Raw genomic sequence first — 22,657 nt, 5'->3', positions numbered from 1 at the left:
CTAGTGATGAGACCGCTTTACGCTAACTTCCTCGAGGACGGTCAACATGAACCCACTAAGTTGTGTGGAACGAGGCTAGGGGACAAAATGATCTAAGTAATATAATTGACGAGACCGCTATGCGCCTGTAAACTGGAAATGACCCTCATCTGTGAAGAAACATAATTATTGAGGTCAAAGCCAGCAGTAATGACAGTTTGCTACACTGCGCAGACATTAATGCAGAGTCTTCATTGACAGTTTTGAGAGAACGATTGGACCTATACGGACATTCTCTAACCCTGGACTATAATGATATTAATTCGTTGAAAAATGATATCAACGATGGTATAACTCATAAATGCTGTGGTGGTCTCTGTCATGAAACCCACCATTTGAGTATACGTGACGTGATCATTGGTGTAAAGCGGTTGAAGCGAGGAAAGAAAGATAGTTTACCAGAAGTCGGATCAGATCACTTCATTAATGGTGGCCAAAAACTTCATATCTCTATATCATTACTGCTAAGTTCTATGACTGCCTATTGGTATTGTCCGACTGACTTTGCCAAGTCTACTGTTATACCTATTCCCAAGAACAACCGCAAGTCATTAAACTCATCCGAGAATTATCGAGGAATATCTTTAAGTAGTATCATGGGCAAAGTATTAGATCATACTCCTTCGAAAGTATGAAAATGTATTGTCTACTTCAGATGCACAATTCGGTTTTAAAAAGGGCCTGTCAACGGTTAGTTGTAGCACTGTGCTAAATGAGGTGGTCGATTATCACAATATTAACTGTAACACTGCTGTTTATTGTATAATGTTAGACGCAAGTAAAGCGTTTGATTGCGTTCATTTCGTTAGATTGTTCCGAATATTATTTAAAAAGGGTTTGTGTCCGTTGATTGCACTGTTTAATACTAGCAAATTTGAATACTAGCCAGCAAATACGGGTTCAGTGGGGTGATTTTTTGTCAGCAGAATTCTCTGTAAAGAATGGGGTAAAACAAGGAGGGGTGCTTTCACCTGTACTATTTGGTATATACATGTACCTTGATGACTTAATAACGGATCTAAGAAATTCAGGTTTTGGGTGCTACATTGGTCATCTGTTCTGTGGTGCCTTAGCATACCACAGACCATGTAATCACCATGTCTCCAACACTGTTCGGGTTGAAGAAATTGCTAAAGATTGCAAAGCAATTTTCAATTGTTTTTAAAATATCATTTAATGCTTCAAAGAGTAAGTTATTGGTATTTGGCCCTCAGGATGATCCACCCGAGGTGTTTTTTGATGGCAATTTAATAAGGCCTTCCACTGAAGAAATCCACCTTGGCATTCTTCTTGGGCATGATGTCCGTCGGAGAAGGGTACATGAAATGGTCAATGACCTCTACAAAAGAACAATGGTATCGGCACAATTTAGATTTGCTAACTTTGAAACTCGATACCACTTATTTAAGACGTATTGTATGTCATTATATGGTTCCCAGCTTCTTGACTTGTCTGAGCCATATATGACAGATTTGTATGTAGCGTGGCGAAAGTGTCCGTAAAATCTTGTGTCTTCCATACCGTACGCATAATGTCTCACTTTCATATATAATCCAGGACCTGTGTATTCAAACACAAGGTCAAAAAAACGTTTCCTTAAGTACTTTTGTAGTATCCTGATGTCAGCAAATGTTTTCTTAAACTTTAGCTCAAAATCGATTATTCAGGGTAGCAGCTCGCCTATTGGGAAAAGTGTTACATGGCTCCTAAATATGTTTAATTGGAACAGGACCCTCTTACCAAATCTAAGGACGATGCTTGATATAATAACTGAACATAGTGACATGCACGATCAAATAGGGTAGCATCCCAAATACGAGAATTGATGGTTATGAGGGAATCTTTGGATACAGGGAAATTACTGACACACTTGAATATCTATGTACAATGTAACTATACCATAGGGTTGATTATGGGTAATTGTACATGTATTACCTATTCTTAGATCATACGTGTTTAGAGATATGCATTCAGAATTGTATTAATTAGTCATCAGTTTTCAACGCACCCAGCACTATTCACTGTAATGCACTGTTCTACTACTATGTACAGATTGTGCACGAAATAAACATACCTATATATATATTAGTATGACAATATCTTCAAGTTGTGGATTTCTTTAGCAGAGCTTAAATCCAGGGAAAGGACAGAAATAGTCTAATCGGAAGTTGGATGTTTCAGGTAAGAGCGTATTTGCGGAGGTTTTCATTATTTACATCTTCGATCTTATTTGCATGTCAAACGTTATTCGTTGACCAATCAAATATGTTTTAGCTCAACATGGTACCATGGGCAGTGCAGGTGACCATTGGAGCGCGCAATGACCCTTGGGTAAACGAGGTTAGGGAAGACTCTCAATTGACGGACGGTCTCTCAAATAAAAGACGCTGTCAACCTGTTGATGTAAACTTTAAGAAGCAGATTTCATTGTGTCTTATTATAACTCTCTGGTCAGATGTAATGATTTGTAATAGCTTGACGTGTTCTAACTTCAGACGAATTTACTTGAGGGGCATAGGGTAGAATGGGGTAATTGTAGCCCCTGCATTGTTCGATGAATGGGGATATCAATCAATATCATAGGCAGGGGCTACAATTAAACCGGGGCTACAATTACCCGATTCTACCTTATCTGCTAATATTCTACATTGTATTGATACAAATTTGAAGTGTTAAACCAGGTAAACCTATGTAGTTTTGGGGTTATTTGCGGGCAAGGACACACCCTCTATAGAGAAGAGGAAACAGGTCGGCCGATGAATTTGTCAAGACTGATATTTAGACTTTCAACACCAAGCAAAATTCAAATTCTGAAGAGTGTCGTTTTTTCACCGTGCTTCAAACTCACCTTCCGCATATGAAATCGGTGTAGAAGTTGTTGTTATTATTCATGCTATTCCCAAGAGTGGCACTGATGGTTGCATTTGATCTCTACTTAATTTGAGACTTGAGATCGTCTGTGAATTGAGAGACCGTTTTTCAAATAAGAGTCAGTCCCGGACAATGTCCGCGGCCGAAACTGATGATTTGGCGTGGGCTAACACCGCCTCCTACAAGTAGATGTAGGCACAAGCAAGAGTCACTAGGCTAGTGCCACAGCGCTGGCATCTCCAATTCATCAGTGTTCTATCATAAAGGAATAAACAGTGTGTAGTTTTCCCGTCTGTTTCTCTTTGTTATCTCTCCAGAACACAAGATGGCCGCCGCCGCCGCCGCCTACAGCTTGAGCAGAAAATTAGAGTGTGCCATCTGCTCCGATCAACTGAAGCAGCCGAAATATCTCCCCTACACTACACTGCAGGATATTTTGTGTGATTCAAACAACACTACCTTGATTATTTTGCTTGTTTTCTTTCCAGAATTCAAGATGTCCACCGCGGACAGCAGCTTGAGTTGTGAATTAGAGTGTGCCATCTGCTCCGATCAACTGAAACAGCCGAAGTATATCGGTCCCTGCAACCACACATTCTGCAAGGAGTGCATCGATAAGTATTGGGTCTAGTCAATGAGGCTGAAAGGGTGGATGTCGTCCTGGGTGCCGACAAATGGTACCCAGGTTCGAGATCGACTGGACAATAAGCACCCTGGGTGCCATTACACTAGACAAACAGCACCCAGCTTCTTTTTGCCTGGCTTACGGATCTTAGGGACGAGGACGTTTCTTGCAATCTCGTTTTATCTCACGCCGTGGTACTTTAGGCCTATAGGTCTTTGAAAGCAGATTTCGGATGATTTATTCAGAAAAGGTATGTAGGAGGGATATATTCAGAGAATGAAAAATTGTGTGATGACAAAATGAATGGATTTGCTGCGTATTTTTCTTGACAATCAGTCGATATTGCTCCATCTTGCAAAATGATGGTTATCGTGACACGTGACCTCCGTGAGCGTGGGTCCAACCTCGGTTGTAGGTGTAGAAAAAGTGTAGAAGAAGAAGCTGGGTGCTGTTTGTCTTGTGTAATGGCACCCAGGGTGCTTATTGTCCAGTCGATCTCGAACCTGGGTACCATTTGTCGGCACCCAGGACGACATTCACCCTTTCAGCCTCAATGAGGAGCGGAGAACAATTCCTTGTTCACAATGCCGCGAAGAATGCCCAATCCGTTAAATGGCGTGGACGACCTGAAGGATAACTTCATGGTAACCAACATCATAGAGACATATCGAAAGCATAAAAAGAGAACTGCACTTCTCGCGGAAATCAAATGTAAAGAATGCGACTTTAAAATGTGCCCTGGATGCATAGGACAGCATGACAGTGACCTGAGTACAAATGCCCACGACCTCTATGGACTTTGTCCAACTCATGGCAAAGGACTACTGTTCTTCTGTAGCCCTTGTAAAGAAGCTGTCTGCAGTGGCTGCAGAATATCTGATCACAAGCAGGGTGACCACCACTTGATACCAATCCGTCAAGTGGTTCGTGCTCTAATGTCATGCATTCAGGCATCTTTCACTGAACTTGAAGACGCGAATATGCCTCGAGTTGGAGAGCATGAAACGAAACTGTCGCAGCTGCGTGATATCGTCCAGCAACAGTCGACTTCCGCTGAAAAGCAAGCGACTGTCTGTACCGAAAAAAACATAGCTAAGAATAGGGAAGACATCCGGGATCACCAGGCAAAGAGTCAAAAGATACAAAAGAAATCGGCGGTGTCCGGTAGTTTTCCGATTGAAGCATCTACCTGACTCCCGCCTTGCTACATTAGGCTCATCTGATGGTCGTGTGGCGGACATGATTTACTTCCATGATGAAGTATCTTCTCACTGACGGGCAGAATCACAGAGGGAGTTCACCATTATTTTGACATGGCCTTCACATCCACTGGTAAAGTAGTAGTGGCAAGACAGCAAAAACCACCTATTAGAGTGTTCAGGCCTACTACTGGTGCATACTGTGGTATCAACATTACCAATGATGGGGAGGCTGTGGCATGTTGAGACTGATGAGTCTGACAACATGTTTGTCATAACTGCTACCTATAATTTCCTCCTTCTTGTTGTGAAACCAATTAATGGCAGAGTGATTCAGAGTGTTCAGGTACGTGGCATTGCTAACTATATGGCTTTCTGTTCACTGAATAGAACCCTATATATCGCTGCTGGTGACAGGATCCTGAGGTTTCACTGGAGAAATAACACCCTTGAAGAGATCTCATCATCTTCACACGGCGTGAAAGGATTCCGTTGCCATGATGTTTGTATTGGTAGTGGTGGCGAGGTGTTGGTGGCTGGTTGGATTGGGAACTATGAAATCGGTATCTACCAGGTGACTGATGGAGAAAGCGAGGAGTTTGTATTGAGGAAGATATATTATCAAGATGTTGCGAAAAGAACATCACGTGGTACCTTTCCGCATATCATCATCAATGATGATAATCTCTGGCTTGGATATCATGACACCATTGAAAAGTTCCAGTTGGTTTAAACATTGGGTGAAGGATAACCACGACATTGTGTATGTAGGCCTACATTCTTGTGTTGATGCGACACAATATCGTCTTTCACGGGACGCAACGGGTGTATTGTACGGGCTTACTGGACTTTGCGCAATATTTCGCCAAAAAAGTATTCTACGCAACGGTCCCTAGGTGACTTTTCCTATTCATAATACACAGCCTGTCCATCCTAGATCTTGGTTACATGGGGAGTAATCGTTGTAAAATTAGGCCAAACGCAAAGACAGTTAACCCAGGTACCACTATGTTTACGATGCGAACAAGCCGTGTAAGTCATTATCACCATTTTTTTCATTGAACATTTGCGGGTACATCGTCACAGGGAGCAGCATTGAACGGTAAACAGGTTCACATCATATTCAGGCAACGGCTTGTAACGGCCATACAGGAAACGATTCGTATAAAAAACCGACGATCACAACTATTCGCTTGCTGAGAGTATACATTACGCGCATACATTACATTCAGACATTTGAGCTTCCAAGCTTTGAGAAATAACAGGTCATGTGCGAATTTGGCATGTAATTTTGGTAATTTACGTGAGTACATTTTCAACCCCGAAAAGTGTGAAGTGAAGTTATGCTTTTATTTAGTAAAAATCGGTAGGCATGTCCAACAAGACATGTGTCTCAGCTGCCTGGGTGGGTGTGGGGTCATCACTCATCCATACTGGTGACTGACACCATGTATCGAACTTGACGTACCGGGGTAAAACATAATGGTCGCTCCCCCATTTCGCTCGTTTCGTTTCGTTGCGCAAAGTCTAGTAAGCCTATTGTACGTGCCTTGCATAACTCAATCAAGTAGTGTACATCACTGATGTGTATCAAGATACCCTAGTGGAGACACCTTTCGGTGTTCTTAATAAATCTAAGCCTATGCTGTTGTCATTCAATAGCCAATCATGAAGATATGTGACCCAAATATTGCCTCGCCCTTCCCAACCAGGAACTTCAAACAGCTAAAGCAAACTCGTGATAGTACATGATATGAAGAAGGAGGTCGTAATCTTGACTCTCAACGTTTTGACATCGCTACAAGGCTAGAAAGAGTAAAGACATAGCTCCGGAGCTACTTACTGGCCCTCGGCTGATGTTGTCTTCTTCGTTGAGTGAACGTGAGACAAGAAAATGATCATCCACCACTAACACGCTCCTCAGGTAGGATCACTTTACGAGAACAATTTAGACCGATCGATTTCTGTTTCCCCTCTTGAAGCTTTCATTCATGATTGCCTTTCGGCCAAAAACTGTCGGCTATCTTTTTTAATAAACCATCATCCAAACACAGTAATGTCCGATTCCACCAAAACGTTTTCCAGCTGCGGTCATCGCCACGATGGAACCATTTTCAGCCCAGCCGTAACTGTAGTAGTTGGTGATTTAAATTAACTGCTCGGCTGGTTGGTGAGAAGCGGGGGTGTTGGTCAAAAGACGCCATACGCACCCGCATTTTAATTACCAAATAAACGCTTGAGCCAAACGCACTGTGGCGCAGCGGCGACTTGCGCAGGAAACCCTTACCACTCTGATATACAGCGCCCCCCCCCCCCCCCCCACACACACAGACATTCTTGTCTAATTATCTTCCAACCTTCATGGGGGTAGGCTAGAAAACTATACGATATTGATAAACCTTCCCAACCTTAAGCCGCCTAGTTTTCTTCTAACCTTCCAAGGGTTACATTATCTTTTAGCCTCTCGACGAACAATTTGGTGACAAGGACACCCTCAATAAAAACAATGATTATCGTCCTAAGGTGGTCATCAGGACACCCCTCTAGTAAGGACAGCAGGGTATCCCTGATCAAGAGGATTAGAATGTGTGTCATATGACTTTAGCTATCATTAGTTTGGGATTCGATATATCGTTTTTACCGTTTGTATTGGATATGTTGATTTGGTAGAGGTTCTTACACTCTTAACCATAAACAACATCAAAAGAAGGATTTCCTTTTAGACATTTGTACAATGTAAACTTTCATTTGAATGCAGTGTTGACAATGTTGTGCTCATTTCTAAACGCACGGGATATCTATATATGTTTTATATATTGATAACATTCATAAATATTTCTTAGTATAAATATGGCACAGTGTTACGATAAATGGTGCTCAATGACACAAAGGTTGGTTGTCGTTGGCCTAATTTAAAAACTGTATAACGAGTCATTTTATAAAAAGGTGCCGATACAAACATGTGTAAGGAATTGATACAGAACTGAAGGCATAGGTTGGTTGTCTCATGACTTAACATGAAGAATGGAGCTTAATTGATTTAGGCCAAAACCAATGCGTCTCGCAGAGGTTTTTGTACAAACAGACAGCTCCTTCGAACGGTAGTGTTGTGCGACAACCTACATCAATAGTGTTGTGCCGGTATCAATGTCCTTCGTCTAACAGCTCTATCCGAGCGATGTTGGCCCCAGTGTTCTGTGAGATAACCTACACCGATAATGAGGTACCGGTGTCAATTTCAATAATCCTCTAACGGCTCTGTCTGAGCGATGTTTGGCCCCGGTGTTGTATCTTAACCGAAGAGAACCGAAAAGGCATGCGTTATTCCATGTCAGATTTCTTTTCCTTTATTGTGCAATTTGTTAATGGCAACTGGGTAATATTGCCCTTAATAATGCAAATGGCCCTTTAATGACTGTTTTCTGATTTTATGGGAAGATCAGTGGCGTAGTGGTTAGAGCACCGGGCTCATAATCAGGAGGTCGTGGGTTCGATTCTCGGAAGGGTCACTGCTGTTTCGTCTTTGTGTCTTTCAGCAAGGCACTTAACCCTACTTGCTACTCTCCACCCAGGAGTAAATGGGTACCGAGCTGGCAGAGTTGGCATACTATGAATGTCAGTCCTGAGCGCTGTATAGCTGCAGCTCGGACCGGTAATACTCCCAGAGAGTAGAGCTTGAACCAAGAATGTACAGGCCAATAGCTAGGGGTAATAATGTGAAGCGCTTTGAGCGACTGAAACCAGTTGGATTTAGCGCAATATAAGTCTCATAATTATGTTGTAACGGTTCAAAGGGTGACAGGGCGCGTATTAACACGCTAAGTAAAGTATCATAACCGACTTCTGGGAAAACTTTTAAAGGGCTGAAATATAGAAAACTACCACGTTATGAGTCACAAACTAGTTAACCACTTGACCGCGGAGAGCGTCTATACGCGCAAACAAACCGTGACCGGCGGAGAGCGTCCTTACACGCTGATTTCTGTACATTATTCCACATTCATCTACTGTACAATTGAAGGTATACGGATGAGGTAATTCGCTGAATGTCCGCTCAAGTGCACGAATTCGCCAGTAGGGCTATTTTCCATCTTTTAGTACAGCGAAATTATCCCAGTCTGTACGATGATAATTAAGCTGAATCAAACACGAACCAGTCCCTTAACTGTGCATGATTGATCACCAGGACGGAGATGAATTTGACCCCAAACCTCTGTCCTGACTCGATGTCATCCATGCGCGTGTTACTATCTGAGCAGGGGCGTAGCTAGCGGTGTGTGCGTGCGTGTGTGTGTGTGTGTTGGGGGGGGGGGGGGGGGGCTGGGAGTATGGGAGGGGACGGGCAACTATCACCAGAAATGTGTTTGGACAATGATCTGAGCCCTAAATGATGACCCAGTTACGAGGAAAATGTCCTCGTTTCGAAGTAGTCCATTCATTGATTTCGCTCAAGAAGCATGGTTACGGTAAATAGACCTACATTGAGTCGGTATAAATGAAAGTAGCTGGGACCTGAATCAGACGAAGCACTGATCACCGCAAACCTTCGAAAATACAAATACTACAGTATGTATGATCGGTAACAACCTCAGTCAATGACAGTTCATTCGTTTTATTAATAAAGTATATGCTATACTATTTTGGCGACCTGAATAGACAAGATTCAAGGTAAGGTTTTTAATTTCTTCCCGACTTGATGATAATGCCAGTCATTAGCCAGATGTACCAGACGGCATGTCAGGACACCCTTATCTGAGAGCCAAGAGCAGAGAGCCAAGAGCCACCAACCAAGAGCCAAGACTCCATTAAATAGCCAAGTTCCGCCAGAAAAGTCACGAGCCAAAGAAAAAGTATGGCTAATGAATATAATTATTATCTTTTGGAATCCTAAGCCTACAGGCACCCTACTTAAAAATAACTTTATTTTGTAACCGTTTATGACTTGTCAGACATCACCACGTGGATAGCAGTATCATCCCAGGATTTTTATCGTACTATCGTACCATCGTACTATCGTACTATCAGGATTTTGTGCCTGCACTTCATGCCCTGTGTACAATCACACGTGTTTGTCATTCCTGCCGAATCATGTAGCCTTGCGCAAATACTGCAATCAGAACTGTTTTTAAAAGGCATGATATTGCTCAAGTTTATAAGTTCTTGAAAGCGGCCAATTCAAGCAAATGATGAGAGTAGGATCGCCTCATCGCACTACACTAGGCAAGGAGTGCCTATCTGCATGTATTGTAAAAAACGGTAATCGTGGCTCTTTGCACTTGGCTCTCAGATCAGGGTGTCCCCGGCATGTCTCCACTGCATGTGCCCACGATTATACAGGCCGTATCACATTATACGACTCGAACCAGACGCGACTAGTTAAGAATCTGTCGGCCGATCGGGTCGGATAATGTGGACAGTCTACGACCTAAACACGGCCCCGCATCGTGTCATTTTCTGGCATGTCTCACAAAAACGCTAATAAAACCATTTAGAATCATTGGAACTTTCTAAAATTCACTAATGACATTAAATACGACTACACTAAATGTATGTACACAAAGTTTACACGGACCCTACAGCAGATTTAATTGTGTACTGAGCCCTAAATGATGACCCAGTTACGAGGAAAATGTCCTCGTTTCGAAGTAGTCCATTCATTGATTTCGCTCAAGAAGCATGGTTACGGTAAATAGACCTACATTGAGTCGGTATAAATGAAAGTAGCTGGGACCTGAATCAGACGAAGCACTGATCACCGCAAGTCTTCGAAAATACTACAGTAAGTATGATCGGTAACAACCTCAGTCAATGACAGTACATTCGTTTTATTAATGAAGTACATAATATTTCGCCGACCTGAATAGACAAGATTCAAGGTAAGGTTTTAAATTTCTTCCCGACTTGATGATAATGCCAGTCATTAGCCAGATGTACCAGACGGCATGTCAGGACACCCTTATCTGAGAGCCAAGAGCAGAGAGCCAAGAGCCAGCAACCAAGAGCCAAGACTCCATTAAATAGCCAAGTGCCGCCAGAAAAGCCACGAGCTAAAGAAAAAGTATGACTAATAAATATAATTATTATCTTTGGGAATCCTAAGCAATCAAAACTGTTTTTAAAAGGCATGATATTGCTCAAGTTTATAAGTTCTTAAAAGCGGTTTTCATTATTTACATCTTCGATCTTATTTGCATGTCAAACGTTATTCATTGACCAATCAAATACGTTTCAGCTCAACATGGTACCAGGGGCAGTGCAGGTGACCATTGGAGCGCGCAATGACCCCTGGGTAAACGAGGTTGGGAAAGACTCTCAATTGACGGACGGTCTCTCAAATAAAAGACGCTGTCAACCTGTTGATGTAAACTTTAAAAAGCAGATTTCATTATGTCTTATCATAACTCTCTGGTCGGATGTAATGATTTGTAATAGGTTGACGTGTTCTAACTTCAGACGAATTTACTTGAGGGGCATAGGGTAGAATGGGGTAATTGTAGCCCCGGTTTATTTTTTGTAGCCCCTGCATTGTTTGATGCATGGGGATATTAATCAATATCATAGGCAGGGGCTACAATTAAACCGGGGCTACAATTACCCAATTCTACCTTATCTGCTACTATTCTTTTACATTGTATTGATACAAATTTGAAGTGTTAAACCAGGTAAACCTGTCCAGTTTTGGGGTTATTTGCGGGCAAGGACACACCCTCTATAGAGAAGAGGAAACAGGTCGGCCGATGAATTTGTCAATACTCATATTTAGACTTTCAGCACCAAGCAAAATTCAAATTCTGAAGAGTGTCATTTTTTCACCGTATGCTTCAAACTCACCTTCCGCAAATGAAATCGGTGCCGAAGTTGTTGTTATTAGTTTATGCTATTCCCAAGAGTGGCACTGATGGTTGCATTTGGTCTCTACTTAATTTGAGACTTGAGATCGTCTGTGAATTGAGAGATCGTTTTTCAAATAAGAGTCAGTCCCGGACAATGTCCGCGGCCGAAACTGATGATCTTGCATGGGCTAACACCGCCTCCTACAAGTAGATGTAGGCACAAGCAAGGGTCACTAGGCTAGTGCCACAGCGCTGGCATCTCCAATTCTTCAGGTCTTCAACTCTATGTGTTCTATCATAAAGGAATAAACAGTGTGTAGTTTTCCCGTTTGTTTCTCTTCGTTATCTCTCCAGAACACAAGATGGCCGCCGCCGCCGCCAACAGCTTGAGCAGAAAATTAGAGTGTGCCATCTGCTCCGATCAACTGAAGCAGCCGAAATATCTCCCCTACACTACACTGCAAGATAGTGTGTGATTCAAACAACACTACCTTGATTATTTTGCTTGTTTTCTTTCCAGAATTCAAGATGTCCGCCGCTGACAGCAGCTTGAGTTGTGAATTAGAGTGTGCCATCTGCTTCGATCAACTGAAACAGCCGAAGTATATCGGTCCCTGCAACCACACATTCTGCAAGGATTGCATCGATAAGTGTTGGGTCTCCCTTGAGAAGCGGAGAACAATTCCTTGTCCACAATGCCGCGAAGAATGCCCAATCCCGTCAAATGGCGTTGACGACCTGAAGGACAACTTCATGGTAAACAACATCATAGAGACATATCGAAAGCAACAACAGAGAGCTGCACTTCTCGCGGAAATCAAATGTATCCAGTGTCCGAATGAAGCCTCGTCTTTCTGTAAAGAATGCGACTCTAAAATGTGCCCTGGATGCATAGGACAGCATGACAGTGACCTGAGTACAAATGCCCACGACCTCTATGGACTTTGTGCAACACATGGCAACGGACTACTGTTCTTCTGTAGCCCTTGTAAAACAGCTGTCTGCAGTGCCTGCAGAATATCTTATCACAAGCAGGGTGACCACCACGTGATGCCAATCCGTCAAGTGGTTCGTGCTCTAATGTCATGCATTCAGGCATCTTCCACTGAACTTGAAGACGCGAATATGCCTCGAGTTGGAGAGCATCAAACGAAACTGTCGCAGCTGCGTGATATCGTCCAGCAACAGTCGACTTCCGCTGAAAAGCAAGCGATTGTCGGTACCGAAAAAAACATAGCTAAGAATAGGGAAGACATCCGGGATCACCAGGCAAAGAGTCAAAAGATACAAAAGCAAATCGACCTCTTGGTGAAGGAAAAGGAGAAGGAGGATGAAATGACAAAGCAACTCGTCAAAGACGTAGACAAACTCGAGAAAGAGAAGGCAAAAATCATCGCAAGCGTCAGAGAGAAGTTCACCAAATCATCTGAGAAGATCAACCTGCGTCTTCGATCCCTTGAGACCCGTAGGAAAGAAATGAAGACAAAAATAGAGCAGGGCCGAGCAGTAGGATCTACCAGAATCTCCATTGATACTGAGAGCATTGCTTACCTGACCAGCATCAGTCAGGAACTCGTGGACTTAGTCGGTGCTTTAAGGGACAGTGACACTGTGGCTGTGATAGAGGAAGTCACGAGATCGATCGGTAAAACAAAGCGGGATTTCCCACAATTGACGAAGATGTGTAACTTAACCTTTCCAAGAAATCGGCCGTGTAGGGAAGTTTACCGATTGAAGCATCTACCTGACTCTCGCCTTGCTACATTAGCCTCATCTTGTGGTGGTTTCGCGGACACGATTTACTTCCATGACGAAGTATCTTCTTCACTGACGGGCACAATCACAAAGGGAGTTAACCATGCTACAGACATGGCCTTCACATCCACTGGTGAAGTGGTAGTGGCAAGACATGAAAAGCCGCCCATTAGAGTGTTTAAGCCTGCTACTGGTGCATACCGTGATATTAACATTACCCATGATGGGAAGGTGATTGATAAGCTGTGGCATGTTGAGACTGATGAGTCTGACAACATGTTTGTCTTAACTGCTGGCTTTGATTCTCTTCTTCGTGTTATGAAACCGAATGGCACCGTCATTCAGTGTATCATGTTAACTGTACGTCCTTACAGTATGGGTTTCTGTTCACTGAATAGAACCCTATATATCGCTGCTGGTGACAGTATCGTAAGGTTTCACTGGAGTAATGACATCCTTGAAGAGATCTCATCATGTTCACACGGCGTGGCAAGATTTCGTTGCTATGATGTCTGTATTGGTAGCGGTGGCGAGGTGTTGGTGGCTGGTCGGATGAGGAATAATGATATCGTTATCTACCAGGTGACAGAAGGAGAAGATGAGGAGGACATGGTATGGAGGGAGATAGAGTATCAAGATGGTGAGAAGAGAACAAGTTGTTACTTGCCGTTCATCAGCATCAATGATGATAATCTCTGGCTTGGATATAATGACAAGCTTGAGAAGTTCAAGTTGGTTTAAATATCGGGTGTATGTAGATGACAAAAGAAGAATGCATGTACCAGGGCCGTATCTATAGCGGGGTGCAGCGTCTTCGAAAAAACGTCTTGTTAATTACAGATTTAGGCACTTTTGGGACAAGAAGTGGTGTTCAAAAAAGTTAAAAACGGTCCTGACCATAAGATTGATAAGAATTATTCAGTAAATTGGAGAGATATTTGTCATATTTTTTAAATGTGCGAGAAAGTACGGGTACTCGTTGTTTAGGGCCATGATTGTACAGTTACCACCAAAATGCGTTCTTACTTGCTCTAGTACATTTTTTTCTCACAGTGAAACGAAGCATCGAAAATAGACAATGCTAATCCCACTCTTTTTTACTTCCTGTACACCCCGTAGAATCAAAATCCAGATTCCGATTCCGATTCCGATTCCTGAATATGTCTCTCCCATAGCACTGCCAAATATGGTAGTATTTTACTGATGCGTATCCGGCTTCGGATCTAGAGATACTAGGCCTACTATGAATTTATTTCACACCGAACACCATCTCTGCTAAGTCTATGTTTAAAAGGAACTTTATCGCGTCCTGAAGCAAGGTAGCGCTGTTTTCCTGGACGCATGACCGAGGGACTCAGATTTCAGAAATATACGAGATGACTAGGAATGGGGATTTGGCGCATAATGCCTGGAGTTCAGGATCTTAAATCGGCACTGCACAACAATATGTCCGACTTTTTTACCAGGTACTCGAGCAGGCAAAAAACAACTGAAGTGTCAAGGGTTTTGTTTTTCTGGGACAGACTGATAATTTGAAGTAATATATGACGACACTGCCATTGTCTCACAAGTGTTGGCCTAAATTTTGTTCGAGGGGAGTCCATGATTCCACCGTTTATCAATTAATGAGACCGCAATACGCCCACTTCTTCGAGATCAGTCAACTTGAAAGGATCTTAGCTAGTGATGAGACCACTATACGCCAACTACCTCGAGGACGGTCAACATGAACCCACTAAGGCTATCTTTTTTAATAAACCATCATCCAAACACAGTAATGTCCGATTCCACCAAAACGTTTTCCAGCTGCGGTCATCGCCACGATGGAACCATTTTCAGCCCAGCCGTAACTGTAGTAGTTGGTGATTTAAATTAACTGCTCGGCGAACAATTTGGTGACAAGGACACCCTCAATAAAAACAATGATTATCGTCCTAAGGTGGTCATCAGGACACCTCTCTAGTAAGGACAGCAGGGTATTGTTAATAAAGAGGATTAGAATGTGTGTGTGTCATATGACTTTAGCTATCATTAGTTTGGGATTCGATATATCATTTTTACCGTTTGTATTGTATATGTTGATTTGGTAGAGGTTCTTACACTCTTAACCATAAACAACATCAAAAGGAGACATTTGCACAATGTAAACTGTCATTTGAATGCAGTGTTGAGAATGTTGTGCTCATTTCTAAACGCACGGGATACCTATATATGTTTTATATATTGAATATATCTTTATAGTATAAATATGGGACAGTTTTACGACATATGGTGCTCATTATTAATGTCACAAAGGTTGGTTGTCGTTGGCCTAATTTAAAAACTGTGTATCGAGTCATTTTATAAAAAGGTGCCGATACAAACATGTGTAAGGAATTGATACAGAACTGAAGGTGTAGGTCGGTTGTCTCATGACCTAACATGAAGAATGGAGCTTAATTAATTTAGGCCAAAACCAATGCGCCCAACAGAGGTTTTGTACAAACAGACAGCTCCTTCGAACGGTAGTGTTGTGCGACAACCTACACCGATAGTGTTGTGCCGGTGTCAATGTCCTTCCTCTAACAGCTCTATCCGAGCGATGTTGGCCCAGTGTTCTGTGAGATAACCTACACCGATAATGAGGTACCGGTGTCAATTTCAATAATCCTCTAACAGCGCTATCTGAGCGATGTTTGGCCCCGGTGTTGTATCTAAACCGAAGAGAACCGAAAAGGCATGCGTTATTCCATGTCAGATTGTGATTTTTTTCCCTTTTTTGTGCAATTTGTTAATGAAACTGGGTAATATTGCCCTTAATAAAGCCAATGGTCCTTTAATGATTGTTTTCTCATTTAATGGGAAGATCAGTGGCGTAGTGGTTAGAGCACCGGGCTCATAATCAGGAGGTCGTGGGTTCGATTCTCGGAAGGGTCACTGCTGTTTCGTCTTTGTGTCTTTGAGCAAGGCACTTAAGCCTACTTGCTTCTCTCCACCCAGGAGTAAATGGGTATCTAGCTGGCAGAGTTGGCACACTTTGAATGTTAGTCCTGAGCGCTGTATAGCTGCAGCTCGTACCTGTAATACTCCCAGAGAGTAGAGCTTGAACCAAGAATGTACAGGCCAATAGCTAGGGGTAATAATGTGAAGCGCTTTGAGCGACTGAAACCAGTTGGATTTAGCGCAATATAAGTCTCATGATTATGTTTTAACGGTTCAAAGGGTGACAGGGAGCCTATTAACACGCTAAGTATCATAACCGACTTCTGGGAAAACTTTCAAAGGGCTGAAATATAGAATAGCCCCAAAACTACCATGTCATGAGTCACAAACTGTAGTTAACCACTTGACCGCGGAGAGCGTCTACACGCGCAAACAAACCGTGACAAACCGGCGGAGAGCGTCCTTACACGCAGATTTCTGTACATTATTCCATATGTATCTACTGTACAATTGACGGTTCATACGGATGAGGTAATGGCTTGGGATTGATTCGCTGAATGTCGGCAGTGTTTCTGTCTGCGTAAAGATGGCAGGAGTGATGTTTTGGCACAAAAGTATCCCGCGCTCAAGTGCACGAATTCGCCAGTCGGGCTATTTTCCATCTTTTAATACAGCGAAATTATCCCAGTCTGTACGATGATAATTAAGCTGAATCAAACACGAACCAGTCCCTTAACTGCGCATAATTGATCACCAAGACGGAGATGAATTTGACCCCAAACCTCTGGCCTGACTCGATGTCATCCACGCGCGCGTTACCATCTGAGCAGGGGCGTAGCTAGCGGTGTGTGCGTGTGTGTGTGTGGGGGGGGGGGGGCTGGGAGTATGGGAGGGGGCGGGCAACTATCACCAGAAATGTGTTTGGACAATGATCTGAGCCCTAAATGATGACCCAGTTCCGAGGAAAATGTCCTCGTTTCGAAGTAGTCCATTCATTGATTTCGCTCAAGAACCATGTACGGTAAATAGACCTACATTGAGTCGGTATAAATGAAAGTAGCTGGGACCTGAATCAGACGAAGCACTGATCACCGCAAGCCTTCGAAAATACTACAGTATGTATGATCGGTAACAACCTCAGTCAATGACAGTACATTCGTTTTATTAATAAAGTATATACTATACTATTTTGGCGACCTGAATAGACAAGATTTAAGGTAAGGTTTTAAATTACTTCCCGACTTGATGATATGCCAGTCATTAGCCAGATGTACCAGACGGCATGTCAGGACATCCTTATCTGAGAGCCAAGAGCCGAGAGCCAAGAGCCAGCAACCAAGAGCCAAGACTCCATTAAATAGCAAGGTGCCGCCAGAAAAGCCACAAGCTAAAGAAAAAGTATGGCTAATGAATATAATTATTATCTTTTGGAATCCTAAGCCTACAGGCACCCTACTTAAAAATAACTTTATTTTGTAACCGTTTATGACTTGTCAGACATCACCTCGTGGATAGCAGTATCATCCCAGGATTTTTATCGTACTATCGTACCATCGTACTATCGTACTATCAAGATTTTGTGCCTGCACTTCATGCACTGTGTACAATCACACGTGTTTGTCATTCCTGCCGAATCATGTAGCCTTGCGCAAATACTGCAATCAGAACTGTTTTTAAAAGGCATGATATTGCTCAAGTTTATAAGTTCTTGAAAGCGGCCAATTCAAGCAAATGATGAGAGTGGGATCGCCTCATCGCACTACACTAGGCAAGGAGTGCATATCTGCATGTATTGTAAAAAAAAACGGTAATCGTGGCTCTTTGCACTTGGCTCTTGGCTCTCAGATCAGGGTGTCCCCGGCATGTCTCCACTGCATGTGCCCACGATTATACAGGCCGTATCACATTATACGACTCGAACCAGACGCGACTAGTTAAGAATCTGTCGGCCGATCGGGTCGGATAATTACGACAGTCTACGACCTAAACACGGCCCCGCATCGTGTCATATTCTGGCATGTCTCACAAAAACGCTAGTAAAACAATTTAGAATCATTGGAACTTTCTAAAATTCACTAATGACATTAAATACGACTACACTAAATGTATGTACACATAATGTACACGGACCCTACAGCAGATTTAATTGTGTACTGAGCCCTAAATGATGACCCAGTTACGAGGAAAATGTCCCCGTTTCGAAGTAGTCCATTCATTGGTTACGCTCAAGAACCATGGCTACAGTAAATAGGCCTACATTGAATCGTATCGGTATAAATAAAAGTAGCCGGGACCTGAATCAGACGAAGCACTGATCACCGCAAACCTTCGAAAATACTACAGTATGTGTGATCGGTGACAACCTCTGTCAATGACAGTACATTCGTTTTATTAATGAAGTATATAATATTTCGGCGACCTGAATAGACAAGATTCAGGGTAAGGTTTTTAATTTCTTCCCGACTTGATGATAATGCCAGTCATTAGCCAGATGTACCAGACGGCATGTCAGGACACCCTTATCTGAGAGCCAAGAGCCGAGAGCCAAGAGCCACCAACCAAGAGCCAAGATTCCATTAAATAGCCAAGTGCCGCAAGAAAAGCCACGAGCTAAAGAAAAAGTATAACTAATAAATATAATTATTATCTTTGGGAATCCTAAGCAATCAAAACTGTTTTTAAAAGGCATGATATTGCTCAAGTTTATAAGTTCTTGAAAGCGGTTTTCATTATTTACATCTTCGATCTTATTTGCATGTCAAACGTTATTCATTGACCAATCAAATACGTTTCAGCTCAACATGGTACCAGGGGCAGTGCAGGTGACCATTGGAGCGCGCAATGACCCCTGGGTAAACGAGGTTGGGGAAGACTCTCAATTGACGGAAGGTCTCTCAAATAAAACACGCTGTCAACCTGTTGATGTAAACTTTAAAAAGCAGATTTCATTATGTCTTCTTATAACTCTCTGGTCGGATGTAATGATTTGTAATAGGTTGACGTGTTCTAACTTCAGACGAATTTACTTGAGGGGCATAGGGTAGAATGAGGTAATTGTAGCCCCTGCATTGTTTGATGCATGGGGATATCAATCAATATTATAGGCAGGGGCTACAATTAAACCGGGGCTACAATTACCCAATTCTACCTTATCTGCTAATACTCTTTTACATTGTATTGATACAAATTTGAAGTGTTAAACCTGGTAAACCTATCTAGTTTTGGGGGTGTTTGCGGGCAAGGACACGCCCTCTATAGAGAAGAGGAAACAGGTCGGCCGATGAATTTGTCAATACTGATATTCAGACTTTCAACACCAAGCAAAATTCAAATTCTGAAGAGTGTCGTTTTTTCACCGTATGCTTCAAACTCACCTTCCGCAAATGAAATCGGTGCCGAAGTTGTTGTTATTAGTTTATGCTATTCCCAAGAGTGGCACTGATGGTTGCATTTGGTCTCTACTTAATTTGAGACTTGAGATCGTCTGTGAATTGAGAGATCGTTTTTCAAATAAGAGTCAGTCCCGAAAAATGTCCGCGGCCGAAACTGATAATCTTGCATGGGCTAACACCGCCTCCTATATACAAGTAGATGTAGGCACAAGCAAGAGTCACTAGGCTAGCGCCACAGCGCTGGCATCTCCAATTCATCAGGTCTTCAACTCTATGTGTTCTATCATAAAGGAATAAACAGTGTGTAGTTTTCCCGTTCGTTTCTCTTTGTTATCTCTCCTGAACACAAGGTGGCCGCCGCCGCCGCCAACAGCTTGAGCAGAAAATTAGAGTGTGCCATCTGCTCCGATCAGCTGAAGCAGCCGAAATATCTCCCCTACACTACACTGCAAGATATTGTGTGATTCAAACAACACTACCTTGATTATTTTGCTTGTTTTCTTTCCAGAATTCAAGATGTCCGCCGCGGACAGCAGCTTGAGCAGTGAATTAGAGTGTGCCATCTGCTCCGATCAACTGAAACAGCCGAAGTATATCGGTCCCTGCAACCACACATTCTGCAAGGAGTGCATCGATAAGTATTGGGTCTCCCTGGGTTGGACAAGAACAATTCCATGCCCAGAATGTCGCCAGGTATGCCCTATCCCGCGAAATGGCGTGGATGGCCTGAAGGATAACTTCAAGCTCTCCAACATCATAGAGACATATGGCAAACAAAAACAGAAGACTGCTCATCCAACGGAAACCAACTGTATCAAGTGTCAGAATGGAGCCTCGTCTTTCTGTAAAGAATGCGACTTTAAGTTGTGCCCTGGGTGCAAAGGACAGCATGATAGTGACCCAAGCACGAATGCCCACGAGCTCTTCGGACTGTGTCCGATTCATGGCAACGGACTACTGTTCTTCTGTAGCCCTTGTAAAGAAGCTGTCTGCAGTGGCTGCAGAATATCTGATCACGAGCAGGATGACCACCACGTGATACCAATCCGTCCAGTTGTTGGTGCTCTAATGTCAAGCATTCAAGCCCGTTTGGCTGAACTTGAAAACACGACTATGACTGAAGTTGGAGAGCAAGAAACGAAACTGTCGCAGCTGCGTGATATCGTCCAGCAGAAGTCAACTTCTGCAGAGGTTCAAGAGACCGCCGACTCAGATCTAAAAATAGCTGTCAAAAAGAAAGAAATCGGGGAACTCAGGGCAAAGAGTCAGCATATACAAAAGCAAATCGATATCTTAGTAAAGCAAAAGGAAGAGGTGGACGATAGGACAAAACAATGTGTCAAAGACATCGACAAATTCGAGAAAGAGAAGTCAAAAACCATCGCAGATGTCAGAGAGAGATTCGCCAAATCATCTGAGGAGATCAACCTGCGTCTTCGATCCCTTGAGACCCGTAGGCAAGAAATGAAAACAAAAATAGAGCAGGGCCGAGCAGTAGGATCTACCAAGATCACCACTGATACCGAGAGCATTGCTAAACTGACCAGTATCAGTCAGGAACTCGTGGACTTAGTCAGAGCTTCAAGGGAAAGTGATACTGTGACTGTGATAGAGCAAGTCACGAGATCGCTCAGTAAAACAAAGCGGGATTTCCGACAACTGAAGAAGGTGTGTAACTTTACCTTTCCAAGACACCGGCCGTGTAGGGAAGTTTACCGATTGAAGCATCTACTTGTACCTTACTCTGGTATTGCTATATTAGGCACATCGGAAACTGATTGGGCGGATACGATATATTTCCATGACGAAGAATCTTCTCCATTGATGGCCACAATCACAGAGGGAGTTCACCTTGCTAATGACATGGCCGTCTTATCCACTGGTGAAGTGGCAGTGGCAAGACAGAAAAAGCCGCCCATTCGAGTGTTCAAGCCTGCGACTGGTGCATACCGTGATATTAACATCACAAGTGATGGGGAGGTGATTGGTAGGCTGTGGCGTGTTGAGACTGATGAGTCTGACAACATGTTTGTCTTAACTGTTAGCTTTAATTCTCTTCTTCTTGTTGTAAAACCGAATGGCAGCGTCATTCAGAGTGTTCAGTTACTCGGTATTGCTCACTATATGGCTTTCTGTTCACTGAATAGAATCCTATATATCGCCGCTGGTGACAGGATCGTGAGGTTTCACTGGAGTAATAACATCCTCAAAGAGATTTCACCATCTTTAAATGGCGTGGCAAGATTCCGTTGCTCGGATGTTTGTATTGGCAGTGGTGGCGAGGTGTTGGCAGCTGGTCAGATGGGGCATGGTGATATCGGTATCTACCAGGTGACAGAAGGAGCAGATGAGGAGGACATGGTATGGAGGGAGATAGAGTATCAAGATGGCGTGAAGAGAACATGTCGTTCCTCGCCACATATCTGCATCAATGATGATAATCTCTGGCTTGGATATGATGAAAAAATTGACAAGTTCCAGTTGGTTTAAATTTTGGTGAAGGATTTACACGACCGCGTGTTTGTATAGGCCTGCTTTCCAGTGTTGACACTAGCCTACTGTCTTAGCAGGATATGGCGTCTTCGAAACACCTGTTCTTCATACAGATTTGGCCCATTCTGAGAGTGAAAGTGGTGTTCTGTGGGCCAAAAGTTAAAAACGGCCCTGAATAACATAAGATATGGGATAAGATACACATGTATTCTATAAATTGGAGAGATATTTGTCAGTATTTATTCGCGAAAAAAGTATCGGTACTCGTTGTTTGGCTGCATGCTACATTGTGCATCGTGGTCATGTCCACAGTTACCATCAAATTGCGTTTTCCTTTGCTGTAGTACTTCCTCTTGCAAAATTCTTACGAATTAGCATTGGTAAGAGATTCTTTGACGAAGTCGCGGTACATGTCTGCTAAGAATACAGTGACTTAAAGGTATCCGTTTTAAAAAGGAAAATCCTTGTTGATGTCATTTATGAGCCTAACGTAAAACCCAGCACAAAAAATAGGCATCCGTTATTTTA

General features: G+C 42.9%; 3 protein-coding genes across 8 annotated transcripts; all 3 read left to right on the top strand.

Annotated features, from left to right (window-relative positions):
• The first annotated feature begins 20 nt into the window (after nucleotides 1-20).
• On the top strand, nucleotides 21-22,333 carry LOC135503177 (probable E3 ubiquitin-protein ligase MID2). 5 transcript variants are annotated; one of them, XM_064796608.1, is made up of 2 exons: nucleotides 21-2,220; nucleotides 20,145-22,333. In XM_064796608.1, exon 2 carries the CDS (start codon nucleotides 20,153-20,155, stop codon nucleotides 22,124-22,126), a length of 1,974 nt encoding a protein of 657 aa, XP_064652678.1. In that variant the 5' UTR covers nucleotides 21-2,220; nucleotides 20,145-20,152; the 3' UTR covers nucleotides 22,127-22,333. The 5 variants fall into 5 exon arrangements, with proteins under 5 accessions (XP_064652678.1, XP_064652681.1, XP_064652676.1 ...); XM_064796611.1 differs by lacking the exon at nucleotides 21-2,220 and adding an exon at nucleotides 9,241-9,300; XM_064796606.1 differs by lacking the exon at nucleotides 21-2,220 and adding an exon at nucleotides 17,294-17,359.
• Nucleotides 4,120-4,728, top strand: LOC135502817 (E3 ubiquitin-protein ligase TRIM56-like). The gene has a single exon (XM_064795921.1). The coding sequence runs from the start codon at nucleotides 4,120-4,122 to the stop codon at nucleotides 4,726-4,728; it is 609 nt and encodes a 202-aa protein (XP_064651991.1).
• Nucleotides 6,451-16,130, top strand: LOC135503178 (uncharacterized). Of its 2 annotated transcripts, none has more exons than XM_064796612.1 (2): nucleotides 6,451-6,658; nucleotides 12,088-16,130. In XM_064796612.1, the coding sequence occupies exon 2, from the start codon at nucleotides 12,096-12,098 to the stop codon at nucleotides 14,061-14,063; it is 1,968 nt and encodes a 655-aa protein (XP_064652682.1). In that variant the 5' UTR covers nucleotides 6,451-6,658; nucleotides 12,088-12,095; the 3' UTR covers nucleotides 14,064-16,130. The 2 variants fall into 2 exon arrangements, with proteins under 2 accessions (XP_064652682.1, XP_064652683.1); XM_064796613.1 differs by lacking the exon at nucleotides 6,451-6,658 and adding an exon at nucleotides 10,490-10,513.
• Nucleotides 22,334-22,657: the final 324 nt, after the last annotated feature.

The sequence above is a fragment of the Lineus longissimus genome, chromosome 19 (assembly GCF_910592395.1).
Source record: "Lineus longissimus chromosome 19, tnLinLong1.2, whole genome shotgun sequence".
NCBI lineage: Eukaryota > Metazoa > Nemertea > Pilidiophora > Heteronemertea > Lineidae > Lineus > Lineus longissimus.
This window is presented reverse-complemented; position numbering and strand designations above follow the sequence as displayed.

What these genes read in the sequence shown, in the direction of transcription:
- LOC135502817 (XM_064795921.1), top strand. Translation starts at nt 4,120, where the DNA reads ATGCCGCGAAGAATGCCCAATCCGTTAAATGGCGTGGACGACCTGAAG.
- LOC135503177 (XM_064796608.1), top strand. Translation starts at nt 20,153, where the DNA reads ATGTCCGCCGCGGACAGCAGCTTGAGCAGTGAATTAGAGTGTGCCATC.
- LOC135503178 (XM_064796612.1), top strand. Translation starts at nt 12,096, where the DNA reads ATGTCCGCCGCTGACAGCAGCTTGAGTTGTGAATTAGAGTGTGCCATC.